Below are 22599 nucleotides of genomic sequence, written 5' to 3'. Positions count from 1 at the left end.
TGTGTGCTATTTATGCTGACTCTTGAGAGTAGTAAAATGGAATTGAAATGCTTTGGTTTGTATATTTTTAGGGGTTGTGTTTCATTTTATATCCTGTTTCCTTTGCGAAGGGCGTTACCTTATCGGGTTTGGGTGTCTATGCAACAAACAATGGGACGCCATTTTTTTCACAGAATACCTACTACAAAAATAACAGGTTCTTCCATTGGGTTCATTGTTATTGCTATTGTTGTTGTGATATTCAGGAGTTTCCATTTGCCCATTGTTCAATATTACATCATTGCTGATAAGAGCTAAGGATAACCGGGAGATTTTTGTTTTCTTCCAGCTTTGTAGCATTGTTTAAATTCCGGTTTAAATTTTCATTAACAAATCTGTTTCAAGAAAGAAATTTTTTGTTTTTCAGTTCTATTCAAATTCTTGCAATGTTCTCTTTCTTTTAGGCTTGACCTAATTTTAGAGAAAAATTCAAAGTAATTGTAAATGGAGAATTTGCAGTAGTTATTTGATTTTTATCTTAAAAAAAAAAATTCATTAGAAAAATTTCTAATTTTAATCGTAAACAATCAAATTGTGTAAATCAATTTTCGAATAGAATTAAATGGGCAATATTTTAAACTTGAATAGAGCTGAATATTGAATAATATGACCTACACCTACAAAAAGGTAGGTAGTCGCTAGAGATCCCACGTATGCTTCAATGCAATACGTTTCATGAGGCCATAAGGCAAATGGAGGACATTGGCTCACTTCTTCTATTAGCTCCCTTTGTAAGGGTTAATATATAGCAGATGTATACATACACAGATAAAAATAAGTTTGAGAACCAATAACTTTTGTTGGAAAACCAATAACAAAATTTGTTAATTTTCCTGCAACAAACTAATTTGTACTTTTAATAACTATTATTACAAAAAAGTTGTTAGCAATCGTTACTATCAGAAGGCAACAAATAATTTGTGTTCTCAATAACATAATTTATAAGTAATTTGTTGGGCTTCCAACAGTACAAAATATTTGTTGTTGAACGTTACGTTTAATCCTCAACAAATATTTTTGAATTTGAACGAAAAAATTTGTATGTGGTTTGTTGGAGTTTATCAATGACCTGTAACAAATTTATTGGTGTATTGACAAAAATTAAATTGAAATTGACAGAATTATTGCACCAAAATTGCAAAATTGCTGGAACAATTTTGGAGACATTTTGTTAAGTACATACAGAGAAGGAATATGACCAAAATGCTATTTTTGGATGGGGAACATGTAACATTTTTGTGTCGATTTTAAATTTGAGTAGTCCAGGGTCTAGCAAGCATTTTGACAACTTTTTGCCCAGTGATATATATTCTAGTTAATTAGAATTGTAATAACTCTAATCCCGATATTAATATGGTTTTATTAATTATCTCATACAACAAACACATTTAAGAAATTACCAAATTGAAAAATATACATTTTTCACAGACATTTATAAATGTTTTTCTGTATTCTCTGATTAATGAGCTCTTTGCTTGCTATCATACACGTGCATGTGCTCATACTCATTTTGTTCTAACGGTATTCTTCGCATACTTCTTTTAGCTTTCGTACATGTTCTCAGCGATGTGCGCGTAACCAGTGTTGTATTTTTGTTTTCATATCGATAGCAGTCAACTATTTTCGCAACAAAACAATTTGTTGAAAATTCTGAATATTTCTATTATTTCCTCTGTCAAGCATCTACAAACACATTTCAACAACAAATGCCTCATATTCAATAGACAAATTTGTTGAGCATCAGTAGATTTTACATACAAATAAAGTTTTTAATATTTATTTGCAGTTATTTTTTTGTGTGTAGTAGGTCCAACTTTCTAAGGGAACTGCCATTTTCTGTTTTGGACCACACAAATAATCGGTCCATCCATTGGTCCACACTCCAAATACTTCCATTACCCTTCATTTGTTTGTGCCAAAAGTACATAGTTAAAGGGTGATACGGTCAAAATTTGGTCAATATAAACTTGGCGTATTTCTTTCAATTTTGCATTTAAAAAACCTGAACACCCCTCATTTTGAAGGTGTGTGTGTGTAGAATGTTGCTCCTATTTTGATTTTGGAATTCACTCTTCAGTTGTCAAAATGCCGTCCAAGCAAGAAGAGCAGCGTATCAAAATTTATATTCCATCATGAAAAAGATATTTGCCTGTTTATTTGTTTATCTCTTGTTATGTGTGACTTGTAGTTATTGTTGTTCTTGTCTAGCTGTCATTTTAGCACAATTCGCCATTCAAAGTATCAAATGTTTTTGTTGAAATTCTTAAGAATTTTCCCAGTTCTTGTTTGCTCTACGTTGAGATTGTGCAAAAACTGAATTTCTGTTGGTTCAAGTTTTTTTTAATATGTAAGTACGTACGTAGATTTTGCTGAAGATTTTACACCCAGAAAAAAATCATTAAGGGCCTTCATGATTTAACTACAGGTTAGACTATGTTGCACTGAACAAAAAATTTAATTTGGTTCGGCCGGGTCGAACGTTAAATCTTAAACACCCCCGATGACTTGTAATAATTTTTGAAATTTGGAAAAACCTCCTCATAACGGATTACACGGTTAGGTTAGGTTAGGTGACAGCCCGATGTATCAGGCTCACTTAGACTATTCAGTCCATTGTGATACCACATTGGTGAACTTCTCTCTTATCACTGAGTGCTGCCCGATTAAGCTCAATGACAAGGGACCTCCTTCTTATAGCCGAGTCCGAACGGCGTTCCACATTACAGTGAAACCACTTAGAGAAGCTTTGAAACCCTCAGAAATGTCACCAGCACTACTGAGGTGGGATAATCCACCGCTGAAAAACTTTTTGGTGTTCGGTCGAAGCAGGAATCGAACCCACGACCTTGTGTATGCAAGGGGGGCATGCTAACCATTGCACCACGGTGGCTCCCAATAGATAGAATAGATTTAATATTTATTTAAACCATTTAACCCCTATACTCCAATTTTGTCAAAATTTTATTTCTATAGAAAATTTTGTCAAAATCTTATTTCTATAGAAAATTTTGTCAAAATTTATAGGCTTTTTTCTTCGAAAATTGACAATTGGTCCAATTTTGTAAAAATTTTGGTCCAAAATGAAATTTAGTTGTGACAACGCTGGTAATGATTGAAGACGCGGCTTCTTTACAATAAAGTCAGACTTTGGAAGCAACCCATCTTAAAATCCAGACTATGTAAAATAAAAATTGGATACACACCCAAAAGAAAGAAAAAATTTTGATATAATTTTCTATAGGAAAACAATTTAGACAAAATTTTCTATAGTAATAAAATTTTGACTAACTTTTACATAGAAATAAAATTTTGACAAAATTTTCAATAGAAATAAAATTTTGACAAAATTTTCAATAGAAATAAAATTTTGACAAAATTTTCTATAGAAATTAAATTTTGACAAAATTTTCTATAGAAATTAAATTTTGTCATTTGAAATTTTTTTTGCTTTTGTTGTTTTTTATAATACCATTTTGACTACATTTTATATAGAGATAAAATGTTGGCAAAATTTTCAATAGAAATAAAATTTTGAAAAAAATTTCTTGAGAAATACAATTTTGACAAAATTTTCTATAGATATAAAATTGTGACAAAATTTTCTATAGAAATAAAATTTTGGCAAAATTTTCTATAGATATACAATTGTGACAAAATTTTCTATAGAAATAAAATTTTTACAAAATTTTCTATAGAAATAAAATTTTTACAAAATTTTCTATAGAAATAAAATTGTGGGAACGTTTTCTATAGAAATAAAATTTTGACAATATTTTCTATAGAAATAACATTTTGACAAAATTTTCTATAAAAATAAAATGTTGACAAAATTTCATATAGAAATAAAATTTTGACAAAATATTCAATACAAAAAAATGTTGACAAAATTTTCTAAAGAAATAAAATTTTGAAAAAATTTTTAATGGAAATTAAATGTTGTCATTTGACATTTTTTTTGCTTTTGTTGTTTTTTATAGTAACATTTTGACTACATTTTATATAGAAATAAAATTTTGACAAAATTTTCTATAGAAATAAAATTTTGAAAAAAATTTCTAGAGAAATAAAATTTTGAAAAAATTTTCTAGAGAAATAAAACTTTGAAATCATTTTTAATAAAAATTAAATTTTGACAAAATTTTCTATAGAAATTAAATTTTGACAAAAATTTTGATAAAATTTTCAATACAAAAAAAATGTTGACAAAATTTTCTATAGAAATAAAATTTTAAAAAAATTTTTAATAGAAAGTAAATGTTGTCATTTGACATTTTTGTTGCTTGTGTTGTTTTTTATAATAAGATTTAGACAAAATTTTATATAAATATTAAATTGTGACGAAATTTTCTATAAAAATAAAATTTTGGCAAAATTTTCTGTGGAAATAAAATTTTGACAACATTTTCTATAGAAATAAAATTTTGACGAAATTTTCTATAGAAATAAAATTTTGACAAAATTTTCTATAGAAATAAAATTTTGACAAAATTTTCTATAGAAATCAAATTTTGAGGAAATTTTCTATAGAAATAAAATTTTGAAATGATTTTCTATAAAAATAAAATTTTGAAAAAATTTTAATAGAAATTAAATTTTGACAAATTTTTTATAGAAATAAAATTTTGTCATTTGACATTTTTTGTTGTTTTTTATAATAATATTTTGACTACATTTTCTATAGAAATAAAATTTTGACAAAATTTTCAATAGAAATAAAATTTTGAAAAAATTTTCTATAGAAATTAAATTTTGAAAAAATTTTTAATAGGAATTAAATTTTGGCAAAATTTTTTATAGAAATAAAATTTTGTCATTTGGCATTTGTTTTTGTTGTTTTTGATTATAACACTTTGACAAAATTTTCTATAGATATAAAATTGTGACAAAATTTTCAATAGAAATAAAATTTTGTCATTTGACATTTTTTTTTTTGTTTTTTATAATAATATTTTGACTACATTTTATATAGAAATAAAATTTTGACAAAATGTTCAATAGAAATAATATTTTGAAAAAAATTTCTAAAGAAATGAAATTTTGAAAAAAAATTCTAGAGAAATAAAACTTTGAAAACATTTTTAATAAAAATTAAATTTTGACAAAATCTTCTATAGAAATAAAATTTTGACAAAATTTTCAATACAAAAAAAATGTTGACAAAATTTTCTATAGAAATAAAATTTTGAAAAAATTTTTAATAGAAAGTAAATGTTGTCATTTGACTTTTTTGTTGCTTTTGTTGTTTTTTATGATAACATTTTGACAAAATTTTATATAGATATTAAATTGTGACAAATATTTCTATAGAAATAAAATTTTGCCAAAATTTTCTGTGGAAATAAAATTTTGGCAATATTTTCTGTGGAAATAAAATTTTGACGAAATTTTCTATAGAAATAAAATTTTGACAAAATTTTCTATAGAAATAAAATTTTGACAAAATTTTCTATAAAAATAAAATTTTGAAAAAATTTTAATAGAAATTAAATTTTGACAATTTTTTTTATAGAAATAATTGGATAACATTTTCTATAGAAATAAAATTTTGGTACTTAAAACTATCTGCAGTTGTCGAGGGCTAACAGTATTACATTTGCCTACACACTGTTTATCCAAAGTATTGTCTATCATTCATTATTTTTTTTTTTGTTTTGATTCATTGAAGAACGTTTACGCCAAACATTTTGTTTATGCATAGACAACATATACATGTAAACGTCATATAATTTTATTTACATACACCAATACATACATTCAAAAAACGAAAAAATAAAAAATGAAATTTAATACAAGCAAACATTATAAGTAGCCATACTTACATATGATCATATCATATGTATTTATATACGAGTAATAAAACATCCGTCTTTCAAACCTCCTATGAGATTCATTGACAAATTATCAAAGGTGCTCATGTTCTCTATTCAGTAATTACTGTGATGTTTACATGATAACAAGCACTGAGAGGGAATAATTTCAATAATGCCATGCAGTGGCTTTTATTAACATAAAATATTTCTTTAGGTTTTCTCCGAAAAATTTCATTTAAACTTCAAAGTATTTAAATTCTTTAAGGGTAGTTACGAGTGTAGTTTATTAAGTAATTAACCTACAAAACAGAAAAAAAATATTTAAGATATTGGCGCCCGGCGGTGATTTTTTTAAATTTGGAAGAAAGGACCTCGCATCGAAACCAAATCAGGAAAGTACATCACGATAAGAAAATGATCTTATCTACTACGAACAATCACTCTCGTTCAAACCGTTTATGTTATTTTGTTTTCAAAAGTTGCTGGGGATTTAATTCGGAATAAATTTTATGGGCTGGAAAATTGATCTTGTCTCCTATGAACTGACACCCTCACTCAACCCAAAGACGTTAGTTTTTCAAATTTTATTCAATTCAATTTTTTATGTTAAATTTTTACTGGAAAAAACACATTTGCTACGTTCATAAATTGCATAATTGTAATGGGAGAGGTACACGAACAAACCTAATGTAACAAATAAAGGCATTACTTTAGTTGTCCAAATAAATATTGCACACTGTTAATCATCCATTAGTTTTTTGGTCAGAAAAACAAAAAATCACCCAAGCTCTACTATAATTTTTGCTGATTTTTCCAATTTCCAAAGTGTGGGAACCAAAGTAATTTAATCACAATGCTTGAGTAAAAAAATAATTATTAGTTTTTACGTTGTTTCATTTTTTGGGTTAACGTTTCATAATAAAAGCAAGCTAAAAAAACGAAACGTAAAAAAAACTTTGTTTTGTCTTTAATTTTTGTTGACTTGTCGAAAGCATAGGATTTATGATTAAAACTCGATATTGCATATAGCATATGGCCAATACAATGTGTCATTTAACAACAAGAACAACATTGGTTAATTAAATCCAAAGGGTGCTAAGCTTCGACCCACAGCCAATTATGTTAACAATGTAAGAGTATTAAGACACTTGGCAGTTGGTCGAAACTGAGAGTGGTAACCAAGGGGTGGTGTTGCCATTGGTATTCAATACAAATTGGAATGGGGGCGGTGGAATGTACTCTTAAAGGGTTGCAATAGGAAATATTTTGAGCAGTTAAAGGAAGACAATTTAAAAATTTTATTTTTATAGAAAATTTTGTCAAAATTTTATTACTATAGGAAATTTTGTCAAAATTTTATTCCTATAGAAAATGTTGTTAAAATTTTATTTCTATAGAAAATTTTGTCAAAATTTTATTTTGATAGAACATTTTGTCCAAATTTTATTTCTATAGATAATTTTGTCAAAATGTTATTTCTATAGAAAATTTCGTCAAAATTTTATTTCTATAGAAAATTTTCTCAAAATTTTATTTATATCGAAAATTTTCTCAAAATTTTATTTATGTAGAAAGTTTTCTCAAAATTTTATATCTATAGAAAATTTTCTCAAAATTTTATTTCTATAGAAAATTTTCTCAAAATTTTATTTCTACAGAAAATTTTCTCAAAATTTTATATCTATAGAAAATTTTGTCAATATTTTTGTATAGAAATTTTTCTGAAAATTTCATGTCTATAGAAAATTTTATCTAAACTTTATTTCCATAGAAAATTTTGTCAAAATTTTATTTATATTGAAGTTTGTCAAAATTTTATTTCTATACAAAATTTTATTTCTATACAACATTTTATTTCTATACAACATTTTATTTCTATAGAAAATTTTATTTCTATGGAAAATTTTTATTTTTATTTCTATAGAAAATTTTGTGAAAATTTCATTTATATAGAAAATTTTTGTAGAGGAATATTTTGCAAAATTTTCTCAAAATTTTATTTCTATTGAAAATATTGTCAAAATTGTATTTCTATAGAAAATTTTGTCAAAATTTTATTTCTATAGAAAATTTTGTCAAAATTTTATTTTGATACAACATTTTGTCCAAATTTTATTTCTATATATAATTTTGTCAAAATGTTATTTTTATAGAACATTTTCTCAAAATTTTATATCTATGGAAAATTTTGTCAAAATTTTATTTCTATAGAAAATTTTCTCAAAATTTTATATCTATAGAAAATTTTGTCAACATTTTTTTATACCCACCACCATAGAATGGTGATGGGGGTATAATAAGTTTGTCATTCCGTTTGTAACACATCTAAATATCGATTTCCGACTATATAAAGTATATATATTCTTGATCAGGGAGAAATTCTAAGACGATATAAGCATGTCCGTCTGTCCGTCTGTCTGTCTGTCTGTCTGTCTGTCTGTTGTAATCACGCTACAGCCTTCAATAATGGCGCTATCGTCCCGAAATTTGGCACAGAGTAGTTTTTTGTTTGCAGACAGGTCAAGTTCGAAGATGGGCTATATCGGTCCAAATTTTGATATAGTCCCCATATAAACCTACCTCCCGATTTGGGGTCTTGGGCCTATAAAAACCGTAGTTTTTATCAGATTTGCCTGAAATTGGAAATCCAGAGGTATTTTGGGACCATAAAGAGGTGTGTCGAAAATGGTCCGTATCGGTCCATGTTTTGGTATAGCCCCCATATAGACCCATCTCCCGATTTTGCTTCTTCGGCGTCTAGAAGCAGTATTTTCTATCCGATTTGTCTGAAATTGAAAATCTAGAGGTATTTTAGGAACATAAGGAGGTGTGTCGAAAATAGTCCGTATCGGTCCATGTTTTGATATAGCCCCCATATAGACCGATCTCCCGATTTTGCTTCTTGGGCGTCTAGAAACTATATTTACCATCCGATTTGCCTGAAATTGGAAATCTAGAGGTATTGTGGGACTATGAAGAAGTGTGTCGAAAAGGGTCCGTATCGGTCCATGTTTCGGTATAGCCCCCATATAGACCGATCTCCCGATTTTGCTTCTTACGCGTCTAGAAACAGTATTTTCTATCCGATTTGTATGAAATTGAAAATCTAGAGGTATTTTGGGACCATAAAGAGGTGTGTTGAAAATGGTGTCCATCGGTCCATGTTTTGATATAGCCCCCATATAAACCAACCTCCCGATTTGGAGTCTTGGGCCTATAAAGCCGTAGTTTTTATCCAATTTGCCTGAAATTGGAAATATAGAGGTATTTGAGGACCATAAAAAGGTGTGCCGAAAATGGTGCTCATCGGTCCATGTTTTGATATAGCCCCCATAGAGACTGATCTCCCGATTTTGCTTCTTGGGCTTCTAGAAACTATATTTTACATCCGATTTTCCTGAAATTGAAAATCTAGAGTTCTTTTGGGACCATAAAAAGGTATGCCGAAAATGTGTGCCGAAAATGGTGCCCATTTTTTGGTATAGCCCCCATATAGACTGATCTCTCGATTTTTACTTCTTGGGCGTCTAGAGACTATATTTTCTAGCCGATTTGTTTTAAATTGAAAATCTGGAGGTATTTTAAGATCACAAATATGTGAATAGCAAATGGTGCCTATCGGTCCATGTTTTGGTGTAGCCCCATATACACCGATCTCCCGGCTTTATTTCTTGGGCTTCTAGAATCCGTAGTTTTTATCCGATTTGCTGGAAATTAGTAATCTATAATGAAATTTTAGATAAACGAAATTTCTTTTTTTTATAAAGTATTTTCGTTTATTCAACGATTGTCTCTAAAATTTGTGTCAAAAGAAAACTTTGCTTGTCTAAAATTACGTTTCTCAAAAAAGAAAACACATCTTTCAGGGTATAGCAGGCGCACTGATCATGAAAATTGCTTCAAACTGAAAGTAAAATTTCCAGAATTTACTTATCGTATTTAAGTAATGGCGGAAAAAATCTACATATTTAAGATTTTAAATCATGGCGTAATTTCATCATATACACGATATGTTTATAATTTCTCTAAAACTCAAATAAATTGGTTCTCAGAAATCCATAATCTGATCTGGTCTTCATAGGTAGAATCTTTAAAGTTTGTCTTCGGGAACTGACTTGCTTGGGAGAAGATTTGTCATCAAACCCCCTACAATTCTATATATTATCAAGTAACCCACTACGACGAAGAGTTTTCAAAATAAACTATCATATTTGATTCATGGTGGTGGGTATTTAAAATTCGGCCCGGCCGAATTTACTGCTTTATATACTTGTTTATAGAAAATTTTGTCAAAATTTTATTTCTATAGAAAATTTTCTCAAAATTTTATATCTATAGAAAATTTCGTCAAAATTTTATTTCTATAGAAAATTTTCTCAAAATTTTATATCTATAGAACATTTTGTCAACATTTTTGTACAGAAAATTTGCTGAAAATTTTATGTCTATAGAAAATTTTATCAAAACTTTATTTCCATAGAAAATTTTGTCAAAATTTTATTTATATTGAAGTTTGTCAAAATTTTATTTCTATACAAAATTTTATTTCTATAGAAAATTTTATCAAAATCTTATTTCTATGGAAAATGTTTATTCTTATTTCTATAGAAAATTTTATGAAAATTTCATTTATATAAAAAATTTGTAGAGGGATATTTTGCAAAATTTTATTTCTATTGAAAATTTTGTCAAAATTTTATTTCTATTGAAAATATTGTCAAAATTTTATTTCATATTTGTTGTTTTGATCTCAGCTTTAAACCCATTGTGTTGACTAAACTACAAGAGTAGCTTAACCAATAGAGGAAAACAATGTTTGTCAAATTTATTTGGGCAAAGTCCTGTAGACTGCAAGATGGTTGGATGGACGCACGTTTCAGTATTACAACATTCCTCATCAACATCCTCTACTTGCAGTAAAACTATCATCCAGTTATCAGAATAAATTCAGGCAGTTTACTAAACCCAAAGTGAACAACACTTGAACCGTCCGAAAAAAGGTTTTAAAGCTGAGATCAAAACAACAAATATGATTGAATTAGAAACCACCAATAAAAAACAAAAAAAAAATTTCTATGGAAAATTTTGTAAAAGCTGTATTTCTATAGAAAATTTTCTCAAATTTTTATTTCTATAGAAAATTTTCTCAAAATTTTCTTTTTATAGAAAAGTTTGTCAAAATTTTATTTCCATGCAAAATTTTCTCAAAATTTCATTTTTGTAGAAAAATTTGTCAAAAGTTTATTTTATATTTCTATATAAAATTTTCTCAAAATTTCATTTCTACAGAAAAAATATATATTTTATATTTCTATAGAAAAATTTGTCAAAATTTTATTTGTATAGAAAAATTTGTCAAAATTTTATTTGTATAGAAAAATTTGTCAAAATTTTATTTCTATAGAAAATTTTGTCAAAATTTAATATCGATAGAAAATTTTCTCAAAACTTTATTTCTATAGAAAATGTTGTCAAAATTTTAATTCTATAGAACATTTTGTCAAAATGTTATTTCAATAGAAAATCTTATCAAAATTTTATTTCCATAGAAAATGTATTGAAGTTTGTCAAAAATTTATTTCTATATAAAATTTTATTTCTATACAAAATTTTGTCAAAATTTTATTTATATAGGTTAGGTTAGATTAGGTGGCAGCCCGATGTATCAGGCTCACTTAGACTATTCAGTCCATTGTGATACCACATTGGTGAACTTCTCTCTTATCACTGAGTGCTGCCCGATTCCATGTTAAGCTCAATGACAAGGGACCTCCTTCTAATAGCCGAGTCCGAACGGCGTTCCATATTACATTACTTAGAGAAGCTTTGAAACCCTCAGAAATGTCACCAGCATTACTGAGGTAGGATAATCCACCGCTGAAAAGCTTTTGATGTTCGGTCGAAGCAGGAATCGAACCCACGACCTTGTGTATGCAAGGCGGGCATGCTAACCATTGCACCACGGTGACTTGTCAACATTTTATTTCTATACAAAATTTTGTCAAAATTTTATTTATATAGAAAATTTTTGGAGAGGATTATTTTCTGTAGAAAATTTTCTAAAAATTTTATTTCTATTGAAAATATTGTCAAAATTTTAATTATTTGGAAAATTTTGTAGAAACTGTATTTCTATAGAAAATTTTCTCAAATTTTTATTTCTATTGAAAATTTTCTCAAAATTTTATTTTTATAGGAAGTTTTATCAATATTTTATTTCCATGCAAAATTTTGTCAAAATTTTATTTCTATGGAAAATTTTGTCAAAATTTTATTTCTATAAAAATTTTCTTAAAATTTTATTTCCATAGAAACTTTTGTCAAAATTTTATTTCTATAGAAAGTTTTGTTAAAATTTTATTTCTATAGAAAGTTTTGTTAAAATTTTATTTCTATAGAAAATTTTGCCAAAATTTTATTTCTATAGAAAATTTTCTTAAAATTTTATTTCCATAGAAACTTTTGTCAAAATTTTATTTCCATACAAAATTTTTTCAAAACTTTTGTCAAAATTTTATTTCTATAGAAAGTTTTGTTAAAATTTTATTTCTATAGAAAGTTTTGTTAAAATTTTATTTCTATAGAAAATTTTGCCAAAATTTTATTTCTATAGAAAATTTTCTTAAAATTTTATTTCCATAGAAACTTTTGTCAAAATTTTATTTCCATACAAAATTTTTTCAAAATTTTATTTCTGAAGAAAGTTTTTTCAAATTGTTATTTCCATAGAAAATTTTCTCAACATTTTATTTCTATAGAAAATTGTGTCAATTTTTTTTCAACATTTTATTTCTATATTTATTTTATTTATTTATTTTATTTAGGGAATTACACATACAACAAAATTTTAACAATTTTTTCAATTAAAGTATGTGTCTATCATTGCAAGGTATGAAGTTAATTCTTATCATAATTACATATTAAAATATTATAGAAAAAATGTAAGAAAACGAAAGCAATTAAACTAAATACATATAAAATTGGTATTAGCATTGAAATATTTTAAGTAGGTTAATGAACATATAAAAATAAGATTTCATATAACAAAAATTACTTTACTAAAATAAAATATAGAATATAACAAAATATAAAAAAGTTAAAAGTATTGAAATAGAACAAAGTTAAGAAAAGAAAATTATTGCAAATTCTTAAAATGATTGAAAAGTGATTTCTTAAATTTGTTTGCGTTGCCAAGTGATTGAAGGTTTGTTGGTAACGAGTTCCAAAGAAAGACAGAATGTAGCATAAATTGTCTCTCGCTCACTTGAAGTCGATGTCGATCTGGTATAAGCAGTACACCTCTGTTAGACCGCCCGAAACGTATCTTGTCATATAAGTATTCAGGTTGTTTCAAGTATATTATCTTGTGAAGGAAAAGAAGGGTTCGTACCTTTAACAAGTCCAATAACGGGAAGCCATATAAGGAGTTAATGAAAGAAGAAGAGCTGTCGTATCTTTTTAAGCCAAATACGTAGCGAATTATAGCTTTGTATACGGATTCCAAGCGCTGTTTACTTTTAGCGTCACATTTGCTGAACAACTCACAGCCGTACAGAAGGATAGGTAACAAGTATGATTTGGCAAGTAAAATCCGAATGTGTATAGGCGTAAATGATTGAGAATGGTATAGTGTACGCAGCATTCCAAATACTTTTCCAGCAGCAGATGATATATGATCACTCCAAGAGAGGTTATTGTTGAAGATTATACCCAGGTTTTTGGAACGGTTGACTACTTCAATTGCTTGTCCCCTTAGTAATACTGGGTTATAATTTGTAATGTTGCGACGTTTGTTTGTAATTATCATACATTTCGATTTATGCGGGTTGAGAGTCAATGAATTACTGGCAGCCCAGATGCAAACTCTTTCCAAGTCTTCATTAATACGAGACACCCCATCCGCCAAGGAGTCATGTTTACAACTTAAATATATTTGTACATCGTCTGCATACAAATGGATTTTGGAATTTAATAGCTGATTAGGGAGGTCATTCACATAAATGGAGAACAAGAGAGGTCCAAGTATTGAGCCTTGCGGTACTCCCCTAGATAGTGGAAGGGGATTCGATAAAGATTCACCAATAGCAACTACTTGAGAACGATTACGGAGGTAACTAGATAGCAATGATACGGCTGTATTTGAAAAGTTGTATTGAGAGAAAAGTTTACTACAAAGGATGTCATAGTCCACACAATCAAACGCCTTCGAATGATCTAACAATACCAAAATCGTGGCAAAACCTTTATCCATTTCCATTCTTATATCGTCAGTAACTTTAACGAGTGCTGTCACACAACTATGATTTTGTCTGAATCCAGACTGTTCCGTTGTCATTAAATTGTTAATATTCAAATAATTACATATTTGTTGATGTATTAACTTTTCAAATACTTTCGAAAGGAATGGTAGAATGGCTATTGGTCGAAATTCAGATGTGGTGTTAGGTTTAGGTATTGGCACAATCTTTGCAAATTTCCATACTGTTGGGAAGGTGCTACTCATGATTGCTGTGTTAAATATGTGAGTGATGTACGGTAAAATTAGAGGAAGTATTATTTTTATGAATCTTGGATGCAAGTTATCCAGTCCCATTGCATTTGACCTGACGGTCTGAAAACTTGTAAGTACTTCGACATCCGTAATACACGAGAATTCAAATGAAGAGTTTGCGTCAAATGGATTCACATAGGAAACTGAAGGTGCTCGTATGCTGTTGTCGGAGAAATTGAGGAATTTTTCATTTAGTTCATCTGGATTCGCATTGATTGTATCTGTTAGAGGTTTGCCAATTCCAATTTCTCTTATTTTACGCCACTTACTTTTTGAGTCGACGGCAGATCGGAAACTTTCCTCAAAGTGCTGACGTTTGGCATTGCTAATTTCTTTATTTACTTGTTTTCTTAGTAAACGGAATTCTTCATGCAATTCGGAGGTTTTAAAACGTCTCCATCGTTTATATGCAATATCTCGTTGTTTAATCATGTTTTTTATAGACGTGTTAAACCATGAGCTATTAGTGTTGCCTGGACGGACTATTCGTGTTGGGACCGTTTTATTCACTAGATTAGAAACGTTCTCATTTAAATATGAAATTTGATCATTTACTGATACCTTATTATATATAGCATTCCAATCCATTGAAACAAATTCTTCATACAATTGACAATAGTCTATTTTTTTGAAATCAAAAACGGTACGGTGACACTCGTCATTTCGATGCAAGTGACCATAGGACATAAATATAAGGTCATGTTTGGAAAAACAGGGAACACATAATTGATCATATTTTAAAACTTTACTTTTGTCATCTACCAGGAATAAGTCAAGCAAAGTGTTTGATGTTTCAGAGTAGTGAGTAGGTACAATCTCGTTAACATTGTAAAGACCAATTGAATTGAATGAGACTACAATGCTATCGTCTTTAAGTGCATTAGAGTTATAATCACCAGCTAAAATAACGTCGTCATAACACGTAGTTACAAGAGATATTTCATGCATAAAATTGTCAAAATTTATTCTTGAATTTGGTCTATATACAGCGCCAACTAGTGCATTTTTTCCGTTGTGTTTGATTTCAATTAAGACATACTCAATCCGTTCATCTGGTTGGGATTGTTTCACTACTTTAAATGCGACATTGTTTTTAACATATACAGCTACACCTCCGCCGTGAGAGCTTCGATCATTTCTCACAATTTTATATCCATCTACCTTAACCTGAGCATCAGCGACCGATGAAGTGAACCAGGTCTCAGAAACACAGACAATATCAATTTTTGAATTCTCAAACAAATGTCTAAACTCGTCGATTTTCTTGGTTAAGCTTTGAGCATTCAAGTGGCAGACATTAAAGCCATGACATTGTTTCGCTAGAATCCGTAATACACTGCTTGTACAATCAATGGAACTCGCTGGTGTAGTATTAAGTAAGGACATAGAAAATAAACATTTTGGCAACGCAAATTGGCTTTACAATTATATAAGTAGTAATAAATATAATGATAAATTTATATGTTAACAATATGCAAAGAGAATTTATATTTAAATATATAATAAGAATCGTAGAAAACCTAGGCCTCATTCTCTTGGTCCGATGGAAAAAACTTATTGAGTTCTGATATATCATCAATAAGTATAGGTTCAGCTTCAGCATTTTGTTTAATAAAAATGAGTCCCCGACGAGAAAAAGCAGATGAAATAATTTTTTGTTTTTTAATTTTAATTGCAGTTTGAAGTATTTTGAAGTTAGACGAAGTTAAGTTTTCGTTTAAAAATATTGGTTTATTGGAGTCATAGCCAATATGATTGAGCGATAATTGACATTTATTTTGTTTGCAGAAGATGGATACAGCTCTTAGTAAAAAATGTTTGTCATACGGTGTAAAAAGTTTAATAATTATGGTTCCATCAGGAGTAGTTTTATTCTTTTTGTTTGTAGATAAGCGATAGATTGTCTTATAAGGCGGAACATTAATGTTAAGAGCACAACATATGTTTTCAAAATGCTTGCATAAATTTTCAGTTTTACTGTAAGGTATCCCGTTAATTCTTATCTCACGAGAAACTTTGAGATTTTCTTGCTTTTTTATTTGTGATTTTAAAAAGTGTACTTCGTTTTTCAATTGAGTAATTTCTTCCTTACACTCAGATTCAATTATGTAAATAGTATTCTTTAAACTAGTAACCTCGTCTTTCACAAGTTTAATATGGTTGTCGATCATTTCTGATAGAAAATTTTGTCAAAATTTTATTTCCTATCATATAGTAAAGTATATCACAATAGGTCAGATCGTTCGCTTTGCTGCCAACCACACCAAACGGCCTACGAATTTATCAATTTGTTTTCTAATGATCTATCGGTCGATCAACGATATTCAACCAACATTATTCGTATGAGCGTCGAGAGACCTTGTCTATTTTATTTGTTATGCATTTCCATGGAATCTCTCCACTCAGTTCAAGTTCGATTATTGGGGTGTACGGTTCTAACGATTGTGAGCTAATATTTTGCAAGTCATTGTGAAATCCAAAAAATAAGCAAATATACCCAAAAATAAAGAGACAACAACAAATTTCGAAATGATAACAAAAAGCGTGTTAGTGTTGAGACAACGTAATTATTTAAGCATATGCCATAAAAAATATTCCAGTAATAGGGCGATTAATGTTGAGGTATGTCTTCTGCAAGTGCATTGTGTGTTTCAATTTACAAGTAAAATATCTATTAGATATAAAGTGAGAACTTCATAAAGAGAGAGAGAGAGTGTGTCTGTGTTGCCATTGCGGGGAATTTTTTTTTTCCAGAATTATACCCAATAAACAGAAGATATTGAATTTTTTAAAGCATAATCATTTCAATTTGAAGTTAATAATCATTAAACATATTTTAGAAATAATACATTCTCTAATTTCTATAAAATTTCAAATGTTTTAAACGAAAAAGTTTTAGGCCCAACCTATTAAAATGTCCCTTTTCAGAAAAAGAAACAATCCTCATCCGATTCGAGCGAATCATTGCAACGGGAATGGGAACAAGCTCAACCATACAAATCCCTGCCAGGTCCAACGAAATTTGAAATGTTTCGTGGTTTCCTGCCAGGTGGCGATTTTTATGGTAAACCATTTGATGAATTGATGCGATTGTGTCGTCAACGTTATGGCGATATCTATCTCTTACCTGGTCTCTTTGGTATGAGTACAAATTTGGTTACCTTTAATCTTGAGGATCATGAAAAGGTTTTCCGCACGGAGGGACCCCAACCCATGCGTCCCGGTATGGAAGCAGTAGAATTCTATCGTTTGTCTCGCAAGAACAGTATATACAATGAAGATTACTTGGGTGTTTCAGGAAAGTAAGAATGGAGTGATATTTCTAATGGGGAATCCATTTTATAATGCGTTTATTTTTTAGCGGTCAGCAATGGGCTAAATTTCGTCAAATGGTCAATCCGATTGTAATGCAACCGAAAAGTATGCCTCTTTATATAGCTCCTCTGCAGAAAGTTAATATGAAATTTATACAAAGGTAAGAAATTTTAAATTAGGAATTTAGAAAATTTTCTATAAAATAAAATTTTGAGAAAATTTTTTGTAGAAATAAAATTTTGAAATAGTTTTAAAAAGAATAAAATGGTAAAAATGCCATAATTTGGATTTTCCAAAGATGGGAATTTGTAAGTCATGTATTACTAAATATTCGTGGAGAGTGTCCCACAAAATTTTGACAATATTTTGTATAGAAATAAAATTTTGACAAAATTTTCAATAGAAATAATATTCTGAAAAAATTTTCAATAGAAATAAAATTTTCTATAGGAATAACATTTTTAGAAAATGGACTAAAACCACAAATAAAATTTTCTATAGGAATAACATTTTTAGAAAATGCACTAAAACCACAAATAAAATTTTGTATAGAAATAAAATTTTGACAAAATTTTCTATAGAAATTAAATTGTGACAAAATTTTCTATAGACACAAAATTTTTAGAAAATTTTTCTATAGAAATAAAATTTTGACAAAATTTTCTATAGAAATTAAATTGTGACAAAATTTTCTATAGACAAAATTTTTAGAAAATTTTTCTATAGAAATAAAATTTTGACAAAATTTTCTATAGAAATTAAATTGTGACACAACATTTTTAGAAAATTTTTCTATAGAAATAAAATTTTGATAAAATTTTCTGTAAAATTAAAATGTTGACAGAATTTTCTATAGAAATTAAATTGTGACAAAATTTTCTATAGACATAAAATGTTGACAAAATTTTCTATATAAATAAAATTTTGATAAAATTTTCTGTAAAATTAAAATTTTGACAAAATTTTCTGTAGAAAGAAAAATTTGTCAAAATTTTCTATAGAAATAAAATATTAACAACATTTTCTATAGTAATAAAATGTTGACAAAATAAGATTTTTTGTTTAGTAGTTGTTATTGGAATATCAAAAAATTTTCATTTCAGAATACGTGAACTTCGTGATCCCGAGACATTGGAAGTTCCCAGCAACTTTTTGACACAAATTAACAGCTTTTCATTGGAATCATTGGCCCATATTGCTTTGGATAAAGAAATGGGCCTTCTCGATGATCATTCAAAAAGTCCCGAAGCCAAGGAAATGTTCAAGCATCTATTCTCCTTTGGCGATGCATTCTATGACCTGGGCGTGCAACCCACCATATACAAATATATTAAGACTCCAGCCTATAAACGCTTCGAAAAATCCATGGATGTAGTCTATGAGATTTGTACGAAATACGTTATGGAAGCTGTACAGCGCCTGGAACAAAATGGTTCCGCCGAGAGGGCAGAAAATAGTATATTGGAAAAATTACTGAAAATTGATCGTAAAATGGCTATTATAACAGCTATCGATTTATTGATGGGTGGTGTGGAGATTACCTCAACTGTAATGTCGGCAGTATTCCTTTGTATGGCCAAGAATCCCGAAAAACAAGAAAAATTACGTCTAGAAATTCTGAGCAATGTTGGCCGCAATTCTCAATTCACTTTGGAGAATATGAAGAATTTACCTTATCTGAGAGCTTGCATCAAGGAAGCTTTACGAATATATCCAGTGGTGTTTGGAAATATTCGCATAACAGGAAGAGCTTTATGTCTAAGTGGTTATCAAGTACCCCAAAAGACTAATGTTTTTATGGCTTCAAATATGCTACTACATGATGAAAAATATTTCCCCAAACCTTCGGAATATATTCCTGAGCGTTGGCTACGTTCCGGCTGTGATGGAATGGATGAGCTATCTGTGAAAAATAATAACCCCTTCATATTTCTACCATTTGGTTTTGGACCGCGTTCATGTTTGGGCAAACGCATAGTGGATATTGAATTGGAAATGACCCTGGCTAATATTGTACGAAATTTCTACATGGAATATAATTACTCCACAGATAATGCTTTTCGCACATATTTTATGAATACCTGTATAATACCTTTGAAATTTAAATTTACCGATTTGAATTAAAACAATTTTGTGTTATAATTCACATAATGTTCATATTAATTCGATCATGGTGAAATAAAATGGAAAATTTTGAAGGAAAAATGATATGGGTTAGGTTGCCACTAGATTAATTTTTTATTTATTTCTATAGGCCGGTATGCACCTCTAGCGAAAAATTTCATTCCCATAAGAAATGCATTGCTATTTATGCTAACGAAATTTTCGGTAGCGTTCAATTTCGTAAGCTGGTACGCACCTCTAATGAAAATAACAGGGTTGTCAAAATCATTGTGTGCGTAAAAGTTTTAAAAGGTCTGTAAATAATAAACAATTTATTTGAGGAATATTTGGAACATATAAAGGGTGATTCTTTTGAGGTTAGGATTTTCATGCATTAGTATTTGACAGATCACGTGGGATTTCAGACATGGTGTCAAAGAGAAAGATGCTCAGTATGCTTTGACATTTCATCATGAATAGACTTACTAACGAGCAACGCTTGCAAATCATTGAATTTTATTACCAAAATCAGTGGCAGAAAATCCGCTTTTTTATCGACAAATTTTGTTCAGCGATGAGGCTCATTTCTGGTTGAATGGCTACGTAAATAAGCAAAATTGCCGCATTTGGAGTGAAGAGCAACCAGAAGCCGTTCAAGAACTGCCCATGCATCCCGAAAAATGCACTGTTTGGTGTGGTTTGTACGCTGGTGGAATCATTGGACCGTATTTTTTCAAAGATGCTGTTGGACGCAACGTTACGGTGAATGGCGATCGCTATCGTTCGATGCTAACAAACTTTTTGTTGCCAAAAATGGAAGAACTGAACTTGGTTGACATGTGGTTTCAACAAGATGGCGCTACATGTCACACAGCTCGCGATTCTATGGCCATTTTGAGGGAAAACTTCGGAGAACAATTCATCTCAAGAAATGGACCGGTAAGTTGGCCACCAAGATCATGCGATTTGACGCCTTTAGACTATTTTTTGTGGGGCTACGTCAAGTCTAAAGTCTACAGAAATAAGCCAGCAACTATTCCAGCTTTGGAAGACAACATTTCCGAAGAAATTCGGGCTATTCCGGCCGAAATGCTCGAAAAAGTTGCCCAAAATTGGACTTTCCGAATGGACCACCTAAGACGCAGCCGCGGTCAACATTTAAATGAAATTATCTTCAAAAAGTAAATGTCATGGACCAATCTAACGTTTCAAATAAAGAACCGATGAGATTTTGCAAATTTTATGCGTTTTTTTTTTTAAAAAAAAGTTATCAAGCTCTTAACAAATCACCCTTTATTAACAATTTTTTAAAGCGATTAGCTGGTTTAAAATTTGTGTACACAGCCCTGTTTTTTGTTGTTGTAGACTTAAATAAATTTTTGCTACCGAAAATTTCGCTAGAGGTGCATACCGGCCTTATAGAAAATTGTGTCAACATTTTATTTCTATAGAAATTTTTGTTTGTTTGTTTTATTTCTATTAATATTTCATAGATTGGTTTTACATACACTGAAAAAAATATTGACCTAATATGGAAGATTATGCAACTTAAGTTTTAGGACTCGAAATTTACGCAATGCCAAGGACAAAATTCTTTAAAATAATGACATTTTAATTAAAAGAAAGTTTATAATTCTTGCTTCAAAATTTTTTTTTCATTAAATTTAGGACACAAATTTCTATTGAAGTTTTAGATCTTTGAAGTAAGGCAAATGTTCCTTAAAAAAATAGAAAAACATTTTTAATTTAAAGAAATCGTCTTTAACTCAACTGACATATTGAATTTTAATTAAATTTTTAAATTTAAGATAACAATGCTTCAAATATAGGCTAAGGCTTATTTTAAGGATTTGCATCTTGCACACAGAAAACAAATTTGTTGTGCCAACCTATTTTTTGCCAACCGATTTATTTGGTCCCATCTACAATCAGAATATAACCGACAATATTTGTTTGAGCAACCAATTCTTGTCTGGCACAACAATACATAAATTGTTTGGATAACTAAAATTTGAGCACATTAACACTCTAATTGGTAATCCCAACCAATAAAATTTCATTCGTTTGTTAAAACAACTAATTATTTTTTCGGACAACCTTATGAAATTAAGAAACCATCCTTTGAATTAAGTTTAATTTATATTTAATTTTATTACATATTAATATTTATACCCTGCGCCACACTGTGGAACAGGGTATTATAAGTTAGTGCATATGTTTGCAACACCCAGAAGGAGACGAGATAGACACATGGTGTCTTTGGCAAAAATGCTCAGGGTGGGCTCCTGAGTCGATATAGCCATGTCCGTCTGTCCTGTGAACACATTTTTGTAATCAAAGTCTAGGTCGCAGTTTTAGTCCAATCGACTTCAAATTTGGCACAAGTATGTGTTTTGGCTCAGAATAGAAACCTATTGATTTTTGAAGAAATCGGTTCAGATTTAGATATAGCTCCCATATATATATTTCGCCCGATATGGACTTATATAGCCCTAGAAGCCAGACTTTTACCCTAATTTTCTTAAAATTTTGCACAAGAAGAACAATTAGTACTATAGTCAAGTGTGCCAAATTTTATTGAAATCGGTTCAGATTTAGATATAGCTCCCATATATATCTTTCGCCCGATATGGACTAATACGGTCCCAGAAGCCAGAGTTTTACCCCAATTTGGTTGAAATTTTGCACTAGGAGTACAATTAGTAGTGTAGTCACGTGTGCCAAATTTTATTGAAATCGGTTGAGATTTAGATATAGCTCCCATATATATCGTTCGCCCGA

At 29.3% G+C, this 22599-nt stretch overlaps 2 protein-coding genes across 2 annotated transcripts; one reads left to right on the top strand and one right to left on the bottom strand.

Annotated features, from left to right (window-relative positions):
- Window positions 1-408: 408 nt before the first annotated feature.
- Window positions 409-15786, bottom strand: LOC142235284 (uncharacterized). Its single transcript, XM_075306536.1, has 2 exons — window positions 13240-15786; window positions 409-450 (listed from the first exon to the last, which is right to left on the bottom strand). The coding sequence occupies exons 1-2, from the start codon at window positions 15784-15786 to the stop codon at window positions 409-411; spliced, it is 2589 nt and encodes an 862-aa protein (XP_075162651.1).
- Window positions 15787-16821: 1035 nt separating this feature from the next.
- On the top strand, window positions 16822-19920 carry LOC142236194 (putative cytochrome P450 12c1, mitochondrial). The gene is made up of 4 exons (XM_075307462.1): window positions 16822-17022; window positions 17329-17702; window positions 17762-17875; window positions 18819-19920. The coding sequence occupies exons 1-4, from the start codon at window positions 16930-16932 to the stop codon at window positions 19837-19839; spliced, it is 1602 nt and encodes a 533-aa protein (XP_075163577.1). The 5' UTR covers window positions 16822-16929; the 3' UTR covers window positions 19840-19920.
- The last annotated feature ends 2679 nt before the right edge of the window (window positions 19921-22599 follow it).

Source organism: Haematobia irritans, chromosome 4, assembly GCF_050003625.1.
Source record: "Haematobia irritans isolate KBUSLIRL chromosome 4, ASM5000362v1, whole genome shotgun sequence".
Taxonomy (NCBI): Eukaryota; Metazoa; Arthropoda; class Insecta; order Diptera; family Muscidae; genus Haematobia; species Haematobia irritans.
The sequence above is the reverse complement of the archived record's forward strand: the minus strand, read 5'-3'. Positions and strand labels throughout refer to the sequence as shown.